The sequence below is a fragment of the Carassius auratus genome, unplaced genomic scaffold, assembly GCF_003368295.1.
Source record: "Carassius auratus strain Wakin unplaced genomic scaffold, ASM336829v1 scaf_tig00027100, whole genome shotgun sequence".
Classification (NCBI taxonomy): domain Eukaryota; kingdom Metazoa; phylum Chordata; class Actinopteri; order Cypriniformes; family Cyprinidae; genus Carassius; species Carassius auratus.
This window is the reverse complement of record NW_020525566.1, coordinates 12,024-35,385: the sequence shown is the minus strand read 5'-3', so window position 1 is coordinate 35,385 and position 23,362 is coordinate 12,024. Positions and strand designations below refer to the sequence as shown.

General features: G+C 36.6%; 1 protein-coding gene across 1 annotated transcript in view; it reads right to left on the bottom strand.

The window, feature by feature from the left end:
• LOC113079036 (sodium/calcium exchanger 1-like) overlaps positions 1-23,075 on the bottom strand; it is a gene marked incomplete at its 3' end in the record, with an annotated part of 48,672 nt that extends 25,597 nt beyond the window's left edge. The window contains exons 1-3 of the mRNA XM_026251214.1: positions 23,036-23,075; positions 1,303-2,686; positions 24-538 (exon numbers count right to left, since the gene is read on the bottom strand). Of these exons, the coding sequence (XP_026106999.1) occupies positions 24-538; positions 1,303-2,628 (1,841 nt within the window). The remainder of the gene's footprint in view (positions 1-23; positions 539-1,302; positions 2,687-23,035) is intronic.
• Between the last annotated feature and the right edge of the window lie 287 nt (positions 23,076-23,362).

The following is a 23,362-nucleotide window of genomic DNA, read 5'->3' as shown; positions in this document are numbered from 1 at the left end:
CAAAGAAGAATATTTAAACTTACAAGGTCTCATCATTGAGGAACTCCAGTTTGCCAGCCACCTCTTCGTAGTCTTCTCCAGCTTTGGCCGTTCCTTCGGTAGTGTGGTACGGTACTGCCACCTTCCCCCTCGCTCCAGATGTTCTGTGGACCTTCACCTGCATCATGCCCACGCTTTCACTCACTCTTGTGGCATTGCTCTCGAACGTGAAGATCCCCGCATGGTCGTCATCGTAAATGGTCACCGTGGCAGTGTGTGCGTTACCTAGGGCAGCTTTGGGAGGAACGTGGCTGGACGCCATAATGCTGTTGCCTGGAGACACCGCATTAGGGTCGAGGACGGAGACCTCAGCGCGGTGGACAACACGAGGGTTGCTGAGATTTACATAGAAATGCTCATCTTCCTCAAATATGTCATCGTCAATCACGCCAACTGTCAGCTCCTTCACCGTCTCACCTGGTTTAAAGACCAGAGTGCCCTCGGCGAATTCATAGTCTGATCCTGCGTTAGCAGTGCCATCCTCTGTGCGATAGTCAACCTAGACACAAGAACAGTTTCTACTGTCAAACAGCTAAAGTGCTGAGGAAGCAATGCTATCTTTTTATGTTCAAGAGGAACAGGGAGTCAACTGGGAGGAAATACAGTTATAATGAAACTTTTTGCATAGGATGTGTGATATTTTAAAGATTCCAAGAACAACAATTAATAATAATAATAATAATAATAATAATAAATAATTAATAACAATAATAAAACCAAATATTAATTGTATTATATAATAGTAACAGACATTTATTTTTTGTAAACTTACTATAACTGTTATGCTGTATTGTTGCTGTTATTATTATTATACCGCCAATGAAAATAATAACTTTTTTTGGACTTTTTTTATTTATTAATTTTCTAATAATTATTATTTGGAATTATTATGAATCATTTATTTTAAAATAATATTTTTCATTTAAAAGAATTATTATGTGGTAATAATAACATTCATATTAATGATACTATAGTATATTTCACTTTCTTATCAACACCACTTACAAAATAATTGAATCCAATTTCCTGTCGTAAACTTCACAATTGAAAGGTTTAAATACTAAACCGTGATCATCAGAAATCTGTTAAAATTGCACGTCTCCTAAGTGCTGTAATTATTTAAAATAGCTCTGAGAGTACATCCTCTCTGCAGGGAATCATGTAGGTTTTCTGGCCCCAAAATTATAACACATCCATATAATTAAAGTACAATCATAGATATGTAATCACAGTACTGTTGGGTAAAAGCAGTGGAATCATTACCTTGACAGTGCAGCCACTGTCTCCACCATGTCGGGTCACAGAGATTTTTAAGGAGCCACAGTTCTCAAAGCACTGGTAATGGGAGGGCTCAAACTCCAGGTAGATGGTGTGAGGGTCTTCTTCCTGGGCATTAGATTCATGGCAGCTCACCACCTTCCTGGCTTGGTCTGCAGCATGCTTCTTCAGGATGTTCCCTGCTCCGATCATCATGCGGGTGGCCTGGATGCGATAAAAAGCTCGACTCTTCTGCTGTTGCACAAGCACTTGATAGTTGGCCATCTCGATCAGCTGCTCCATATCCTTCTCTGGGTGTCTTTGCTTGAGCTCCTTCAGCGTACGAGCCATATCCCTCCTGGCCTCCTCTTCTTCCCCTCCACCTCCTCCACCGCCTCCTTCCTCCACACCGGCCAGCATCCCATCAAGTGCCTCCTTGTGGTGGGAATTGGCACCTTGGCTGTCCATCTCCATATCCATCTTGGTGAATATGCCGTCACCCTCCGTCTCAATGATGATGCCACGGTTCTTGTCAGCACGGTAGCGCTTGTGGACGTATTTGTAAAAGAGCAAGCGACGGTCAGCGATCCAGGCCTGAACCACACAGAGCGGAAAGAAGAGGAAAGTAAGCACGGCCTCCCAGACTTCCACCACGCCGGGAGAGAAGACAGAGAGGATCAAGTAGAGCCAAATGTAGGCGAAAATGCTCCAGGCTGCCGTCACAAAGAAGACCCTCAAGTGCTTGATTTTGCGTACTTCGCCATCTGGGACCACGTAAACACAGATGGCGATGATGATGAACATGTTGAATGCAGCACTACCCACAATTGTGCTCGGGCCCAGGTGACCAGCCTCAAACTTGTGCCCGCAGACCTCAATCACAGATAACAGGATCTCAGGAGCCGACGATCCCAAAGCCATGAGGGTCAAGTTAGACACGGTCTCATTCCAGATGCGTACGGTAGCAGTGGTAGTCTCGCCATTGGGTTTCTTGATCGTTATCTCCTTCTCTTGAGACGTAATCACCTCGATGGATGACATGAACCTGTCGGCGATGATGGACATGCCCAAGAACATGTAGATGAGGGCCACAAAGTAGACGATGGCACGTGCCACCTTATCGCCCACAGAGGGGTTCTGGGGGTTCCATACCGGCAGGACGACACCGTCAGAGCAGCTGTCCTCTCCTGAACAGTTCCCCGAGCTGCTGTGGGACACATCGCCACCAGCCTGAGACAGATGGGTGAGGCCCAAGAGGAAGATCAGGAGGAGGAGAGAGGAAAGGCAAGGAGTGAAGTAGAAAGGGGTCGATGGAAGGCGCAAATGAAGCATGATGGCAGTATAGCGGTAACTGTGTCCACCAGTCGCAGAGATGGTGATCAATAAACCACTGTAACACACAAAAACAACATGAGAATGGCAATTCAAAAAACCTGTTAAGTGTATCTAAATGTAACATTCACATTAAGAACAGCTTGAAAGTAGAGGTCTGCATTCCCGCAAGACCTGATGCAACTGAGTGAAGTTTTGAATTGCTGAGCGAGAGTGGGAAGATAGTGCTTTGTGTGCTGGAAATGGGAGAAAGTGGTGGGACTGGTGGGACTCAAACAAAATATAAATATCTAAGTTAGAGTTACTTAAATTGTTTTATGGTACAAAATGCTATTTGTCTATTGTGCAACAAAAATAAACGGTTTACGGGCACAAGGTTGGATATTCTCAATTTTTTTTTTGAAAGGGGCATTTTTCCTGCTGTAACAATGCAACAAGGTGAGGTCAGAAGCATTGTGTGTGTGGGAATCAGAAAAAAAGCCTAAGACACCAGGGCAAGACAGAATCATACTGAACAGGACCAAAAAGTTTGCATTGATCTCAACCTGCAGTGGCAACAGGTCAAAGTGTAACAGTTGCGGGCAGGGGTTAGAAAAAATATATACAAATTTTAGCGGGAATGGGACAGAAAAATCAGAAAACTTCCATACAAGACTAATTTCTTCATTGCTTCAAACATCACCTGAAACAGACTCCTTCAGGGAGAATGGGGTTGCTGTTGGTTGCAAACAGAGTTTCTGACAGCACAATACAGCTTGCATCATAGTGAACTCTTTATAAGGGTTGCATCTCAGAGAGCACAAGCTACTCAACCCTACAACAATATGATCATTGCTGACAAACTGTGCACATCTGACGATTACAAAGAACCAAAACATTAAAATGCAACAATACCTCATATAATATAGAAATAAGACCTTGTCCATTTTGAGTTTAGCCTCTTAATCACAAGTGAAAGATTTGTTATCTGTTTTTAGGGAAAAAATAAAGAATAAAATAAAAGTTGTTGTTTTTTTAATTTATTTATTTATTTCATATGGACATAGCAATAACTCTGGACAAACCAGATGCATTGTTTAAAGTGTTATAGCACATGTGCTAATTTTCAACACCTGTCCATAGGGGCTTTTACAACAGAAAAAACACAATTGTTAAACAAAACACGGCACAATTTATACATGGGAACAACTTTGGCCCGATTTAAGCCACTGTTTGAGCTCTCTGGTGCAGATGTTAATATTGTTCTGCAATTTTAATCCAGTAGGAAGAGAGTTCCATAGTGTAGCCCCTCTGAAGGAGAAGCTAGACTGTCCAAAAGATGTTCTAAACTTCGGGAGCACACAATCCCCACTAACTGAGGCTCTGGTGGAAGGTCTAAAAGAGCCCTGACACCTCTCCATGAGGCCAGAGAACAGTGGTGACACACAGTTGTTCATACATTTAAAAGTCAATTTCAAAATACTAAAATTTACAAAATTTTCAAAAGTAAAAAGCTTATGCTTTTGTATGATATCACAATGATGCCATCTCATTGGTTTTTTGTCAAATATCTTAATTGCCTGTTTATATAGAGAGATAACTGGTTTCAAAGTGGACGCTGATGTTTGTGACCATGCTGTTATACAGTATGACAGATGTGAAAAAACCATTGCGTGCATAAACAATAAAGCCGCGTGATGTGACAACTCTCCTCTAATAAAATGAAAACAGTTCAAACATTTCCTGCAAACATGATTTACTTGACTTTGAAACTTCATGTGTTTATCCAATATTATCCCCAAGTATTTCGTTTCATGAACCTCCTGAATGGGTTCATGGTCTAAATGAACCTCAAAGATGCTGTCAGGGGACCTCTGGTTGATAGAAAAACACATTGAGAAAGTTTTCTGTGTGTTTAGAGTTAAATGGGACAGCTGAAGCCATCTTGAGATGTTATGTAAAGCCTGTGTTAGATGACAACTTGTCATGTTATATCAAATAACCCACAGTACATAAGGATCATTTTTGAAAGGCATTAAAGGGGCACATGAATTTCATTGATGGCTTTGAAGTTATAATCTATACTTCCTGTTTTGCACTCTTTTTCTAATGCAGTGATCAAGGCCATCATACTAATGTTCACGTATAGACCTTCTACTACACATTAAATAATAGACTGTACATCAAACAAAAACGGTTTGCTTGCTTTACTGACAAAAAGGCATTTGACTCAATGTAGTTTGAAGAGCTCTATAGACTCCTACATAAACTACTTTATCATGTCATAAATATTCTACATAAAGAATTCTACAACATAAATATATCTTTAATATACAGTATATTCAATATAACTTCAATATGGTTGCAAGCTATTTGAAAGTGCGAAATATAGTATATATATAGTATATCTTTATATCAAACTGAAATATGGGATCTACAAAAATATATAGAAAATAAGGGAAAAATAAGTGAATACAGGTGTTTTGCAGATACACCCTAAAAATCCAAAAGCAAAATGACAATTTATACTAACGTTCAAAAATTCAGAATTGGTTTTCAGAAATGTTTTTGAAACAAATATTTTGTGCTTCCCAAGGATGACTTTATTTGGGAACAATATTTAGTAAATATTGTATATGCTGACAAGCTGTCAGTGTTTAATGTTTAATCTGACTCTAAATAAATCATACAAATGCGGAATGGTGCCATCCCACCCTCTATACAGGGATCCCTGTAGAGGCAAGTTTATATAAGAGCTGGAATCACACATGCGTGACTGCTGTATTTGGCCTGTTGACTAAATCACTCATGCACACACACACACATCAGTATCTCTGGCTGCTTGGAGCTGCAGAGCAATATGAGATCATCTTCCACTACGACGATGTGTGATGGAGCCAGGGCTGTCACTCCAAGTTCAGGTCAAATGTCATTAATGTGACATAAGATAATCATGGATAGCTTATGTGTGAGGAAGGTTAGACCCCACATTGCTCCTTTGAAAGCTCTGAATGTGCACCATTGCAGATATGCACAATAATAAATTCATGCATATCTCAAATTAGGGCTGTCAATTCAACATGACAATTTTGTGTGTGGGATTGTCATAATATTTTACAATATTGCTCTTTTTACTGTTTTTTTTTTCAGCTTTGTCTTCACAGGAACATATGACAACAGAAAGTTATATAAACTTGTAAATATGTATTACAATAATGCTGTTATAACTGTATTTAATAAATGTAAACAAAATAAATGTAGCCTTGTTGAGCATAGGAGGTTTCTTTCAAAAACAGTTTTTAACCCAAACTTTTGAATGGTAGCGTTACTGTAAAATGTAACTGTACAAATATAGTCATAATATAATATGAAAATTGTCAAAAAAAGGTGTTTGCACATTTCTTAAGCTGTGTATGTTTCAGAGCATATCCAAACATACGAAAATCCAAATATTATGTTGTATGTACCTATGAATACTAATTAGATTAAGCTGGAAAAACAGCAAAATGCAATACAACAACCAAAGACAATATTACTCTAGCACATGCTTACTTGCCAAAAAAAAATAAAAAAAAAGGAGACAGAATCGTTATTGTGTGTTATCGGCCCTTAAAGGATTAGTTCACTTCCAGAATAAAAAAAATCCTTATAATTTACTCACCCCCATGTCATCCATGTTTGTGAATGTGCATCTCTGAGCAAGTGCAAGATGTGCATTTTGTGGTTAAAAAGTAGAATAAGTAAAATAAGACCATTATTCCTTGGCTGGGATCGTGTAGAGCCCTTTGAAGATGAAATGAAACTGCAATTCGGACCTTCAACCCGTTGGCTACCATTTAAGTCCATAATATAGAGAAAAATCCTGGAATGTTTTCCTCAAAAACCTTAACTTCTTTGCGACTGAAGACAGAAACACATGAGCATCTTGGATGACATTGAGGTTAGTAAATTATCAGGAAATGTTTGTTCTGGAAGTGAACTAATCCTTTAAGTCCGAGGCTTAATGATAAAATATGCAGCTACTTTCCAAATAAGAGCAGGTGGGGTCATTTGTAACTTGACTGTGCAAGGCTTCATTTGTCTTCCACTTCCAGTTATTTTATCTGAGTTCGTTATACTACTTAATATTCCAAACTGGTATTTGTTCAAATAATATATTTTAATTAATTATCAATCATAAATACTGGCTTACTGCACCTTGTTATTCCTCTTAGTATATACCTATAGGAGCTAATGAATTGGAAGTCTTGCCCATTCAAAATACATCGCAACATAAGGTGAACACAACATATAATAAGGCATATATAAAGCTGTAATGGCAGTCAATAATCTGCATTTAAGGGCTTTAATCAGCACGTATGTACATATGTGATTAACAGAGATTTATTCATCGGCATATAATGATATAATTAGTTTGTAATGAATTGACAGCCCTAAACTTCTGAGCACACTTTTAACGCTTTGATGACATTAGCATGTTCACCCTTCCCCATCCACTTTTCTCTGGGCACAAATCACACACTTGGCATCAAGCACGCTCACCCACTATTGCCACACACGATGCCAGGCCTATAAATAGCACAGAGGCTGTTCCCTGAGCCCTTAGCGTGAGCTCTCAGCCAATAGTGCCCATCAAGGATGAAGGCTTATCTCAAACACCATTTGGACTGTATCTTATTAATTTCCCATGACAGAGCAAGCAAGCAAGCAAATGAAGCTCTGCATAACATGCAACTCAGTATATCTGTCTACAGCCGGAGTGAGAGGCAGAATATACCACAGCACTTCATGGCTGCTGTACGACTGTGGTTGCAGTCCTGCAGGAAGAGAGTTAGAGGGATCCACAATTGATGGACATCAATCAAGAGGCTGATAGCATAAATTGGCATATGCAGAGCATACTGGCGGGGCGCGAGGCAAACGGAGCAGTGAGCAATACTACACAGCCCTCAGTTATATGAGCAAGCCTGGGGAAAAGGAACAACACAGTATGAGCTACTGTTGATGTTGATTCATGCACACACAGACTACAATAGCATAATAATGCATGGTCTCTGATGCTGGGAAAGATGAATATTTTTTATTCATAATATTGCTTTGTTTTAGGTGCTGGTCCCCAAACCTGGCTAAATGTACCTACTTTTAATCAGCAAGACTTCCCTGGTCAACCAACTTCATACACAACCAGTCAAAAATTTGGAATAATTAAGATGTTTTGAAAGTTATTAAAGAAGTCTCTTATGCTCACCAATCTATTTATTATTACATTTAGTATATGTATTATTACTGCATTTATTATTTCTGCTGAAAATTGACAGCACAGGAAAACAGTTATTTTAAATTGTAACAATGTATTACTAATTTTTACAGTATGTTTAATCAAATAAATTTACCCTAATCATTAAAGAAGATGCAAAAAAAAAAAATATCAAAAACATAAAAAAGGTTAATTATTCCAATTATACATGTATACCTTTTTTTTTTTTTTTTTTTTTTTTTTTTTTTTTTTTTTACCAGTTACAAAGTTTTGCTGTGGAAACGGAAACTTGTAATGTTAAAGTTAAGTTGGGTTGTAGGAAAACATACAATCCAATGTAAACCTAACAAAGACTTCAATTTCAAATGAATTATTAACAGTTTAATAATTTAGTAATTACAGACTGGTCTACAAAATAACTTGTTGTTACAAACAAACACATAAAGAAGAGGTTTTTTTCAAGAGTTAACTGCCTAAGGGCTTAAAAAGAAATCTAATTAGATACAAGTTTTTAATTATTTTTCATACTTCCAAAAACAGAAACATTTCAGATCATCATTGAAAAATGACATCAAGCCAACTAACAGTTCCTGGCAAAAAAACCCCCATCTAATTAACTTCTCATGCACAGTTTGAATCTTCTCAAAGACATCTGTTGTTTGACATCGGATGTTGTTTTGAGTGTGTGTGGCCCAGTCTGATCCACAAATGTAGTGTTTAGCTCTCTGGCTTTATGATCTTTTGTGTGCAGGACTGTAACTGTGGCCAATTCCCGTAACAACAACAACAACACAGCTCTCAGTACATCTGCCCTGACACTCTATCTGTACACATACTATGAACACACACACACACAACTGTGGACAGTTATAAATGACTGAACAAGCTCATCAGGGTCTTATATACGTCATTAAACAACACAAATCCTCCAGCTATGTCTGACTGTGGAAGTGTCTCTGCTAAGGCAAAACAGCACACATTTATAAAAGATAAAAATTATGTTAACCAATGGAGTTGTTTTAAATATGCTGATAGATTTTAGCAGACTGTTAAATCCTTAATCTCAATTAAGGCTTTTAGTGTTGGTAAAATATGAATGGTTTAGTCTTTGCCCGGAGAGTAAAAGCAGGTTTAACTTTAAGGGAGAGGAGGACATGTTCAGTCTCCTGAGGCTAAGGGAGTAGAGAGAAAAAGAGACCAATAATGAAAGAGAGAAAGACGGTTTAGTTGTATTAGGAGAAACTAGTAGACAGACTGACAGGTAACAAAGCGCGAGGGTCAGAATGGAAGGAAGGAAGAAGATGGATAAAAAGGGAGCAAAGGGATTACGGAGGCAAGAAGTTTGAATGCAGTGTTGGTTAAGGCAGAACGGGAAGTTAAAAACCTTCTCTAGCTAGTCTCTAATCAAGCAATGTCAAAACCTCAGCAATGATGGATTCAACATCCGCTTTGTGTACCCAAGATGCATATCTAAGCCCACACGACTCTCAAGGCTTTCTCATTAATCCTTCTGTATTTCGTCTGCTTCTAGCCCACCCTTTTATTACCGTTCCACTGCCTCAAATAAACAATGAACAACAGACAGAATCAAACACATTCAAAAAGACAATACCTATACAAACACATTTTTACACTTTTTTATATATATATATATATATATATATATATATATATATATATATATATATATATATATATATATATATACACACACATACACACACAATATCATGCAAAAAAAAAAAAAACCTTTTATTTAAAACAAACAAATTTTTAGTTAAAAAAATTTTTTTACTACAATTTTTTAAAAATTCCACACAAAAAAGCAACACAATTGTTTTGAACATTGATAATAAGTATGTTTCTTGGACAAATTAAAATGAATGATTTCTGGAGGATCCTGTGACACCAAAGACTTCAGTATTGACTGCTGAAAATTCAGCTTTGCCCTTACAGGAATAAATTAATAATAGTAATACTATATATTATTAATAATAATAATAATAATATATATATATATATATATATATATATATATATATATATAAATGAGTTATAACATAATAATAGTCTTTTTACTTTTTACTTTTTACTGACTTTATACAAAAATGTGATATAAGTGTTTCCTTAATTGTTTTTGCATGTTTTTTTTTCTAAGAGTGTACTAAGAATAGGATACATCACATCTTAATGGTCTTAATACAGGCATCTGTTCCTTTAACAAAAATATGATTCCTGTTTATTCCTTGTGATTTTATGAGCAGATCATTTTATTGACAGTTGTTTCAGTTGAGATTTATCCCATAAAAGTCATTATTATAGTTGTCAGTATGAGATGATTATTAACATATCGGTCAATATTTGTCCCTCCATCCTCCTCCTTCTCATTCCACAGCAGTCAATATTTACCAAACATCCCTCCATCTTAATATAGTTTTCTTCCAGGGATCTCCCCCTAAAATGTTCCCATTTGGGTGAAGAACTGGACATTGTAACATTAGTGGATGTGCGGCAGGCCTACGCTTATATTAAACACAGTGTCGCTGAGGACAGCTGCTCAAAGAACCTTTATGACTACCACACACACAAACACACACACGTTTGTTTTTGTGAAAAGTGGGGACATCCCATAGGCATAATGGTTTTTATACTGTACAAAATGTATATTCTATGGCCCTACACTTAACCCTAACCCTCACAGGAAACTTTGTGCATTTTTACTTTCTCAAAAAAAAAAATCATTCTGTATGATTTATAAGCGTTTTGTAACATAGGGACATGTCCTCATAAGTCACCCTCTCCTTGTAATACCGGTGTCATACCCATGTCATTATACAGAGTTGTGTCCTGATATGTCACAAAAACATGCCCACACACACACACACACACACTAGCATTTGGAATCTGTGCTTCAAACAGGAAACAAACAGAGAAAAGCAGCAGGTCAGCTCAATGTTTAACAACACAACCGCCACTTGCTCATCACCATTCCGCCCATGACTCCACAATCAGGCCTGTTAAAGTCTTTCATTCCCACACTCTCCTCTTTTATCTGTTCCTTTTCTCCTCTACACTGCAGGTCCTTTCACACTCCCTCGAATAGGGCATGTCATAATTGGCAGGAAATTAAGTCTGTCCTTTCTAAGGATGTTTTAATGTCACTGGTGTCACATTTTATCATTAAGCAAGAGCTCATTTGAATGGCTGAGGGTGGAACAGGGACATCCTGTATTCCCACATCATCTTTCTTATATCTTAAGGATGAGATGAGACCGACTCCTGTGGATAATGACTGCATGAGCCACGGTATGATTTTATTAAAAAAAAAAAAAATACTTTGTATTGAGGTTTAAAAGTTAAAAATGTGCATAATTATCTAACAACAATACTATCAATAAAAAAGGAACAATGCAGGGTTGAGGATCATTCAGAAATGAATTAAGAATGCAAATCTGAATTAAGGGAGCAAATATGATGTAGAATCAAAATTAATTGAATTGCAAAGAACCTATGGCCTTACCGTAATTTTATACAGAATGACCAACCAATAGATATATAAATAAATATAGATAGAAAGATTGATAAGACAGACAGATAGATTATAGATAGGTAGGTAGATGTCCGAATTAATTCTTCTATTATGACTAATATACTTTCTTCACAGCGTTCATAAACATACCTTAAAGAATCTATAAGAATAAACTGTATGAAAGCCCATTCAGTTTCTCAAATTAAGCACTGAACGAGCAAGATTAGTGAAAATATATCCCATTGAGTCATTCGTTTAAGATTGTTGCTACTTCGTAAACATCACTGCACACCGAGATTTATTGACTGAGTCATTTTGCTCAGTCTGTGAACTGATCCAAACACCATCTTCTTTCATCCTAGAACATATAATCAGTGAACATGTTGCTTTTTCTCTGAAGTGCGTAGTGAGATGAGAAGAATGAAGAATAGCAGATAAAAAAAAAGAGGAAGCAGAAAGGATAGAGAAAATGAGGAAGACACAACGTGAGAGAGATGGAGAGAGAGATCTTAGTGAAATCTCAGGCTTTGAAGCTCCTCACACTGGAGGGCAGAGATGGGGGAGGGTTTGCAGAGCAATCAAAGAACTTATGGTTCTAATGAAAGCAATGACTTCAGTATCCAGACACTTTAAAAAATCCACGGAAGATCATAATTACCAAAATACCCCGACTATACAAGACAAAAAGTGCACATATACTCGTAAAAACACACACCGTTTACATAATCATGAAAACCCCACAGCTCTGCCATTTCCACATATTACAAAGTCTAATTTCAGAGTACATGCAATCTTTCTCCGTATGTTCGCTGGAAACGGATCTCATCAGTGCCTCAGCTCCGAGTGCCCACGTTTCTTTCTTCATGACACAGTCTAGTAGTTTTCCTGCTATCTCACCCTATTGTGTGAGGCACCACATTTCATGGAATCTGCCATTTAAATGGGTCAGCCTCCTCTCCTGTGTACTGCAAAAACATGAAGCTTCTCCCACCCTCAGATCCCTGCATATTAACAACTGTCTTGTAGCGCTCCCTCTATACGCCGCCCGCATGTCCGCATCAATATTCATGAAACACGTAACATCGCTCCACGTGCCCTCCGTAATCTATAACGGTGGACACACAAATAAAACGCGGCAGCAGATCTTCAGTGTTGCAGGTTTATCCAGACTGCAGTAGTTCAAGTAGCCTCTCGCTCTCCATAAAGCATTCATTGCACTCTCCTGGCGGCTTTGACAGGAGGGAAGTCGATGGGCCTGAACCAGCAGGGAGTCATCCAGTGCTTTAAATACATAATAAGCAGAGCAGTAGCAGAGTAAGCAGGCGCTCTGAAGGGTTTGAGAATGACTGACGGTGCACCTCGGTTAATGGCATAGTGTGGTTAAAAACACATGTGAAAAACAAATGTGCTTTATAATGTGATGGTTTGTTATCGGTGAGATAAAGGCAGTCTAAACATGGATAAAGTCATGTTTTACCATTTTAGCTCATCACAGAAGCAGCTGCTCAGCGGGTGCAGAACACAGCAGATACGCAACCCACCATCTTTGCACATATAAGCGCTCAGTTCTGCAGTCAGACATTTTTGCGCCAGTCCCCTAAGCTGAAAATGTCATGTGATTAATCACTTTTGAGCCACAGAAAAAATTTAATCACAACAACACTGACAGGCTGTTTGCACCACATGAAGGCAAAAGATTCCAACTAGCGTTGTTTTGGTAAATGAAAACAAAATTATTTATTTAATTATTTATGTTTAATCTGAAATAAAAAATAAAAAACTGGGGTGAAAACGATTAATTAATTAAAATCAATTAACATTTTGGATAGTGATGCATGGTATATTATAAAATTTCGAAACCACTAACTTGCCTTTTAGTTATAATCATTATTATAATTTTAATAATTACAAACTAGAATAAAATGCTTTTTTAATTGTATTTATATAAGATTTAAAAACTTTACCACCAGCCTGCATTAAAACATGGAAATGTCACTGAATAGCAATAACACTTAAGAAAATCGATACTAGTGTAAGTAAAAAATAAATTCAATTTTGGTGTCCTAACATAGTAAAACTAAAATAAAAATGAAATAAACTGAAACTAGAAACCTAATAAATAAATAAACAACTGCAATGATAAAGTGAAATCTAAACTAAGTAAAATAAAAACAAATAAAAATAAATAAATAAATACAATTAAAACAAAATTCTAAAAACTACTAATAGTGAACTAGGTGAAACACAGCAGACAGAGAAAAACACTTTTAAGAGCCCTCGAAATAAACGGAGGAAATATTTGTGATTTGCAATCTTTTGTTGCTACTTTCAAATGTCAATCAATGGAAAAGGATGTCTCATGTTCAGATTTTTTCATTATAGTTTCTGCCAACAGAGACTAACTGAGCCATGCCAACCAGCCAAACGAAATGCGTTAAGCATTAAGGTGAGCCAGACGAGGCTTCCAACGACTTTTCATGACACATCTGCCTCACAGCCAGCTCTGTCAACAAAGCAATGAATGGTCGATGGATTTTTTCATCATACTGTCTTTTGTTGTCATAAATTATTGCTATTATAGACAAATCAATGTCCTCCCCAAGTTGTTCTTATGGGACCAGTCTATCGCCTCAGAGTTGGATGGCATTTTCTGCTGAGTGAATGGTTTAATTCTCATTAAAACCAATTTGCTGTGCCTGCCATCTTTCTCATTGCAAATTCGTAGACTTTGGAAGGGTCGCCTACTGTGGACCCTCAACAGGCAGCATATGGCATTTGCCAGCCAAAAATAACACCTATGTCTCTTTATTCCCCCAGTCTTATTAACTCCTTTCTACATAGTGACATTTGCCACAGGCACCCTCTCTGCTTGTCTCATGGTGTGACAGTGTGGCGTAGCGACCCCTTCTCCATTCACAATCACTCACACATATACGCACATGGACCAACATGCCACGGTTTGCTGCCAAATCTCCCAATGATAACACTGATATTCATACGGTTTGAATCTGATTCACTTTTTCTTTTTCTGTAATAGTTTGATTGTGCAATTACACATCACTAGCGCCAGTACGAGCTCATTCACACATGGCCAAGCTAGAAGAATTTCAATTGGCTCTATTTTCAGATACTATGTAGGACTGTGTCAGTAAGAATCTGCTCATGTGTTAAGACAGACTGGCATTTTCTCATCTGTAGTGATTTATTTTGTATACAACAGTTCTCAAATTTGATTGGCCAGGTGGTGTGATATTTAATCCCACAGCACTGGGAATTTTCACTGTTTGTATCATGCCGTTTATGTTTGGTCCAGAGAGACTGTCAGTCTGTGCATTAGTGGTGGGGATGTTCTTTCTGCAGGTTACATCCTCACACCACTAGGTGACTCTTTTTATGCATGCAGTAAGTGAATAAATCATTTGCTCAGCCAATTTGTTCAAACACACTGATTCATTAAGGGATGAAATTACTGCTTTTGATACAGTAGGCAAGAAACAGTAGGTGAAAAGAACAGTATTTTTGAATTCATAGCATTTATAAGAAAGTAGGCAAAAAGTACTCATAGTCTTACTATACTCCCAGCAATTTTATAACGTGTGCATCCAATGGACACTTAAATATCCCATGATAATTGTGAAAGGCACAAAATGACACTGGTGTATGGCGGATGTAGTATGTCTGGATTACAACTGGGCTACACACATTAATACTGTATTAAACTTACTTTTTAATGGTAATAATGTAAGTACTTATTCAAAAGAAGTTTCTGGTCAGTTTAAAAAAAAACAAACAGGCATAGCCTTTATCAATAAATGATTGAATCATTCACTCAATTGAATTGAAATTGAAAGATGAGCAACAGTTAATTCTGCATTTGGAATTATTTATATTAGTGGAGCAAAAACAAATGTTGGATAAAAGCTGCAATGTTATGCCTAAAATATAGGTTACTCAGTATTAACTTGTTTATTGAACTGCTGCGATTAATAAAAAAGTTAATAATAAAAGTTGTAGCTATGCAGTTTGAATATATTGGCAGCAATTAATTGCAACAACGTTTTTGCTTAAATAATATTGCTTAGTCACTGTATTTTTAATTATATTACAAAAATGTAACCTGATGCTCCTTGGCTTCTTAAGGCGGGCGTACATGGTGCGAATTCTGATGGTAGGAAGATCGTATGTCCACGCACATGTCTGCCCACTTTTAGACAATCCGATTTCACACCAGATGTGTTTATGAATTTCTAAATCATCCATAATAAGACATCTACACTGAACAGGGTGTGTTGCTTTTCAATACATTTACAATTATGCATTTAGCAGACACTTATCCAAAGCAACTTGCAGTGCATTCAAGCTTTACATGTTTTGTTTACCACTATGTGTGTTCCCTGGGAATTTAACCCATGACATTTTGCACTGCTAATGCAATGCTCTACCACTGAGCCACAGGTCCACTAAAATAGAAATATGCTAATAAGCTGTGAGAAAGCCTATTGAAGTTGCCTAGTCAAGTGTGAACATTTTCCCATCATTCCAGCACCACTGACCGTGACAGAGGATAAGGGAACCCGTGGAAAAACTGTGAACATGTTCCATCTCCTAATTCACATTAATTCTGTGGAATAGACAGGGGAGCTCAAAAAGCCCCGTACTCCATCTGGAAACCTTTAGCATGCCATCATGGGGATAGAGAGGAGGACAGAATGAAAATTAAGTGATAAGAAACAATTTCATTCTGCAAAGTCTGACACAATGGTGGGTTTGAAGCATTCAGATTTCATTTGCACTCATTAATCTGGAGGTGGGAATCAATGGGCTCCTCAGTTCCCATGTTCACACAACCCAGTGTAAAATCACAGGTGTACAGCCAGTATTTGGACTGATGTGTTTCATATGAGGAATTTACCTATCATTCAAACTCATCCCATGTCAGCCTGTTGCAACATGTATACAGATCCCCATACAGAAAGCTTTGAGACCAAATCACCTTAGGCAGCCTTCAACAAACAAAACCAAACAAAAATGTCTGCAAATCTGCACAAATCGAGAATTGTTTCAGGATAAAGGAATAGTTGATCAAAACCATGAAAAATTTCCTGGAAATGTACTTACCCTAAGGCCATCCAAGATGTATATGGGCTTGTTTCTTCATTGGAACAGATTTGTAAGCATTTGTAAGACCTATCTAAACATAGGCCTATGTTTAGCATTACATCACTTCCTCACCAATGGATCCTCTGCAAATAAATGGATGCCGTCAGAATGAGAATCGATAAAAAAGGTCTGATAAAATATCACAATATTCCACAAGTAATCCACATGACACAAGTCCATAAATTATCTATTAATCTTGTGAAGCAACAAGCTGTGTGATTGCAATAAATAAATTCATTAAGACACTTTTAACTTCAAACTATTGCTTCCGGCTAAAATACAACTCCTCTATCTATAATATTGTTTTCTCCAGTAAAAAGGTCATATTGGCTAAATCAGGAGACAACACGCACATTAACAAGCATTGCTTCTGACTAAAATGCAATTTCTTTTTTTATATAATATTGCTTTTTCCAGTAAAAAAAACACTTTGTCTAAATCAGGACGGAAATATGTAAAGATCAAGCACAGTTTACAAGCAAAAACAGTCCAAAACAGTTGTAAAACAAATATGTTGGTAGATTTTGATGTTAGAAGACAACAGGAAATAGACTTTTCACTGGAAAACGCATTATTACGGATTATGGACCCGTTTTTTGTCTGATAGCAACAGATTGGGGTTCAAATTATGGGAAACATGTAGGTTTTCATTTTAACAAGACGTTGATTGATGGACTAGACTCCATTAGTTGGATTACTTGTGGATTATTGTCATGCTTTTTGGACTCCCATTCTGACGGCACCCATTCATTGGAGGAGAAAAAACCCATTGGATGAGTTAAGGATTTTTCCTTTAATGTGGATTCAGCACCCCGGACAGCGACTAAAGCACCAGATCTTGATACAGTTTTCCATTGTTGTTTATCACAAAGCATATTATATATTATAGTTTGTAATGGGTGTAATCTTTTTTTTTTTTTTTTTTTTTAGCATTTTCTCCTGATAGTGTAATGAAATTACAGGCCTGGTGAAAAACTGGCCAACATGAATATAGCAGGTTTAGTATAGATGTGAAAGGTATTTTAATATGCTCTAAAAGCTAAAAAATAAAAGGACATATGCAGCAGATATAAATAGTGTTAGAGGATGCAAGTCATGCATTTGATTGTGTAAAAAATTCAATTGGTTGAGTCTTTGCTTAACTGGACACAATAACTACTTCACAATTATAAGAGCACTCTCTGAAATGTTTGTTTTTGGTATCTCCCAAAGTCCCATCGTGTCAAACTGTTATAACTAATGTTATTATATAATTACCCAGTTTTGGCATTCATTACAGGATGTACAAACATCATGATGGAAGTAGGTTTTCTTAAAATATGCACAAAATGCAAATAAATAGCTTAAACCCAAAGGAGCCATCATCAGTGTCTCGGTAGAGACACTCTACAACCCTGTTCCCTGCATCAGAAATCCCAGAAGCAAAACAGCGTGCTGATATTAAATCTAAATTGAAGTTCCTGCATGAAGACTGGCACCTTAAAAACAAAGAAGTAGATCAAAGGAATTTTCATCACATCCAGAATTATCTGGCTACATTAGCAGAGACACTTACAAACAGCAATTATTAATACTGATGGAGGTCTTGATGGTTACATAAGGCTTATCGTATTAATGAACCAATTTGAGATTTGCAGGGCAGAGATTATATTAACATGATTCAACTGACTACAGAGGTGCAAAGACATTTAAATTATGATACTGTAAAAATTACATTGCATTACATTATTTATAGAATATTAAGTGCACAAATATACATTAAAATTATATATATATATATATATATATATATATATATATATATATATATATATATATATATATATATATATATATATATATATATATATATATATAAACATACCTGAGTAAAGCATACAATTCATATAAATATGGAATAAAAAAAGTGTGCTGTATGGATAGTATAATAAAAAATAAAATATATAAATGTAAAACATATTTACTTTTTAAATTAATACAAACCTACATGGTCACACTTCAGTTTATGCACCAGTACTCACTATTAACTAACTATTAACTATGACTTTTGCTTCAATAAACTCCTAATTTGCTGTTTATTAATAGTTGTTAAGTTTAGGAATGGGGTAGGATTAAGGGATCTGAAATATGGGTTTTGCCGACCAAGGCATTAATTACTAATAAGTACAAATAAACAGTCAATATGATGGTAATATGCATGCTAATAAGCAACTAATTAATAGTGAAAAAATTCTCTCTAAACTAAAGTGTTACCCTACACATTTAATACATGCTAGTAGACCAATTTTGAATAATGGAAGATGGGAAATATTTGAAATTCATTTGAAATGTTATATAAATCATATAAAGTTCGTTGTTTTTTCCAATTCTGATTTCACTTTTGATTAAATTAGTACAATAGAAACGATACACTTCACCTTCAATTTAAAGCATATATATATGCCTACACTACTATCTGTGGTTTAAACTTCTCCCTGTTATTTCTTGGTAAATACGGTTGGAATTTAGTGTCCTCAAAAAAGCTACAAGTCCCATTAAGTAAAGCCTGGGCCAAGCTTCGTGACTGAGATGAGGTGCTTTTGTTGGAACTCTGTATTTTGCTTTTGCCAAACATTTTGGCATCAACTATATGAGACAGACGAGAGTGTTCTTTTGGAGAGCTGTGGTTTCCTGCTTGATTTTCCCCCCAGGTCACCTCTTTGTGTCTTATTCAGTAAGAAAAGTGTATTCATTAATTCCTGCCATACTGTTCTTTTCAACCACTTTGAGGATTTCTGTTGTATTGATTTTACTTGGACAGGGGGATGGTGTTCTGTTATCTTCAGGTACACATTTTCTATATGGCCACAGGTTATTAGAAATATTGTAGCTTTTTTCAGCATCAACTTATCTCTGGCTCTCCAGACATTTATTTTGATCATGGCATAAGTCCTACAATGAAGAGAAATTCCTGAATAGCAAAAGGAACACATTTTGCATTCGTTGTACAAGGAAGGGCCTTGACTGGAACTTGCCATATAGCCAAATAATACATAAGCTCTGTTCCATAACCAAAGAAATTTAAGGCATCATAAGCACATGAAATTGCTCCAGACAATAGTCATCTTAATTATGCTGCCTCCTAAGATAAGTCAGTTTAGCCAAATTCTAAGGCAGCATCACATGCAATGATTCCAAAGGACATGTAAATTACTTGATAGTAATTTATTTTTACTTTAATTACATTGAAGTTTTAGTTTACCATAACTGCTCATCAATACTGTGCACTGAGAAAAATTGTAACATTTAAATTATCTAGCTTGATTTACAATATTATTTAGCAACACCGAATCAATCTAAATACAATAATTTACAATAACAAAACTATTTTTTATGGTTAAATCAGGTAAAATGGCTCTTTAAGATAACACTTACATGTTACCACTTTTTTCAATGTACACACACCTTAACCATATTTCAGAGATAACAGAATTATTAAATTACATGTAATGATGTACTTAAGTGGGTCCAACAAAAGTAGTTTTGTTCAACTAATTGCATTTAGCATAAATGTAACTATAATACGTTTTCATTTATTTACGGTTGGCATGCAATTAAGTCCCCGAATTCATTACATTGAATTCCACTTAAGCAAAGGAAAGGATAAAGACAACAGCTCCAATTTAGACTGAAATCTGTATTTTGGTACAACGCAGCAAAGCATGAATCGTATTCGTGTGTGTGTGTGTGTGTGTGTGTGTGTGTGTGTGTGTGTGTGTTGTTTTAAGTTTGGTGCACATTTCTTACAATGCGTCTCATAATGATTGCATATTATGTCTTTTGTGGCTGTACTAATGGATTTGATCACATGAGTGTCTAAATTATGAAAGCAACCTGGTTGAAAGTGGATGAGCTCATAACATTTTAGACCGTTTACACCTGTATTTAGCATTATCCACTTGCAATTAGAATTTAGCACCAGGTGATGACAGGGCCTAAGGAGGTGGGTTCCTGTGCAGGCAGAAAGTAGCTGACTACATTTTAGTATATAGTTATTTAGGCAAACAAATGATCCCCACTGCGTAAAAGCTCAAAATACTCTAAATGGCTGAGGAAAACAGGCAAAAATATCTCATAATAAGACTGCATATCTATAACATGGCTTGACAGAGCTTGCTTACCTCAATAGTGCAGCGATTTGAGAAGGGCATGATATTTTAAGTGGTTCACTTGGCTGAATTTTACAGTGCTAACAATTTGTAAGGGCAGGCGAGCTGTGGACTAGGGGTGAAATATGAAGGCTTTAGTGCTGGGTCCCTGTCTCTGCATTAATAATGGTGGTTGAGCTGCAAGTGAAGGGGAGAAAAAACGCCATTTGGAGGCTTTGGATTCTCACTGAAGTCGGTGATACTAAAGGGATCACACATATAGAACCGGCAGACATAAACACAAGTGCACTGAAAGAACCTCCGATTTAGAACAGAACCGTAAGCCTGCACAAAAAAAAAAGGTTTAAACGTCCAATTTTCTGGATGTCTTGCACACAGTTATACACACAATTCTTGTGCCACATATGGAGCTCCCTGAACAGATTTACAATCCTTGTGCTTGTAACAAAATTGGACTTCTAAATCTTGGGCCGACATAATTCGCTGCTTCCGGACCTTTCAGAGCAAGAGGATGTACAAATATTCCGACACGCCACATAATGAAAGAAGCAGCAGCAGTGGAAACAAACCACTTTCTGAATTCCGCCTTCAGCAAGAGTGGGATTATTTTCAGTTCGCCAGAAACATTAAGATTAGCTCAAGCTGTGAGTAATGGTTCCAGGCATTAGGGGAAAAGAAATAATGCCAGTGAAACCAAGAGCTCCAACAGGAGAACACACAGCAGTTTACAACTAGACAGCATCAGCCAGACCAGACTTAGAACTGTGGGAACAAATCTAAATCAAGCCTTTAGCAAAAAACGGTATATGTGGCACTAATGATCACTCAATGTATATACCACAGGCATTGCTAATGACATACGATTCAGGCTTAAAAATAGACATTTCAGATTATTTCATGACATCAACCAAAGTGAAAATGGACAAGACTGATTTGAAATGCAAGCTGCAGGAGTATCATTTCCATACAGTCTGTTTTGGTGCAGTATAATTATATAACTAACAAAATTAAAGCCATAATTGATTTCCCTAGTGAGGGCGCATGGCATTTTGTGTGTCATAGTGCAGGTCTATCAAATATGTCCTGCTCTGTTTGTCAAAATGACCATCTGTTAAATTTGCTTAGACGTTAAAAAGATCCAAAAATAAAAATCATGTCATAACTGGAAATGTTCCAGGGATGTTAAAGGTTCTTCATGAAACCATCAATGCAATTAAAGAACCTTTATTTTTAAGAGTGTATGTCATTCCAAAACTGTAGGAGTTTTTTTGTCCTGCATAACACAAGCATTGAATTTTTCAAAGAATTATTTTTGTCCATTCAAGTCGATGAGTTCAACATTTTTTTTATTATAATTTTTTTTTTTTTTATGTTTTATGAATAGCCTAAACATCGTCTTGTGAGTTCTGCAGAAGAAAGTAAATCATACAGGTGTGGAACAACACGAGAACTGAAAGACAGAATAAATGATGATAGAATTCTCATTTTGGATTGAACGGTCCTCTGAAGTGGAATATTTAAATAAAAAAGAAGCACACCACTGTTTAAAAGAGAGGAAAAACACAACACAAACAATGTAAGAGAGAAATAAACCTGCACAATGCAGAGGAAAAATTCTTTTTTTTCCGGTTTTTTTTTTTTTTTTTTTTTTTTTTTAACATGTCTCAATTCTATGTAGAAGCTCCCCATGGGGGTAGTTTTTTATCTGGAAGCTGAGGGCTTCCCTACATTCCACAGCATACTGGTCTATCACATTCTATGTTTATCTGAAACAGGTGGGCTGCCTCTGTAGTGAGAGTAGGAGAGCGTTTCCATGAGAACTGCGCCTGCTAAGTATTCACAGTCAGTATGAAAACTATGTGGCGCTTTAGTTACGCGGTGCCAGTACGAAACATTTAAGACGGATTGGTAGCTAAATGCGTAGAGAATAGTAACTCAATTGAACCGTTCTAGTTCAGGAGTAAAGTCAACCTTACCTGCCCTCAGAGACAGAAGTGCGTTTAACAGAGGTTCGTTTAGTTAGGTATAGCTCCTGTATAAGCTGTGAAAATGTGTCAAGCAACTTTGCACCTGAAAAAATGATGTATGTTAAAAAAAGCAATGTCTATACATTCTTTAATAAATTTGGGATATCTGAACGCGACAGTTCCTTTTCATATAATCGTCATTCTGACATTAACCTAAAAACATGGAGGCTGCGTCCTGTTATTCAGTTGTTGCAATCGAAATAGCTATGTTTGTGTTTATTAAACCTGTCGACCGGTTGGTAACAATAAATAACAGTGTATTAGTTGTATTGTAATGTGGAGTGGTGGGAAAATTCGTTGTACTTACAAAGACGGTGTGTGGATTCCGGTAGACTCCGACAGTCGCTGTATAGTATGAGGCGCCGTGTAGGATTTAAATCAAACTTCGCTTATCAATACATACATAAAACACGTGCATATACACCTATAAATTACTCGCATATACATGCATACTACTGAATGTTCAAAAATACATATATAAAATACACGTGAACACTAATATGAATTCGATACCAATACATATAATGTTAGCAATGTATGCATACACACTTGTGAATAACTTGCGTATACATATAAACTTGACACGTGCATACACCTACAGACACTCACATATACATATTAACTTGATCCATGC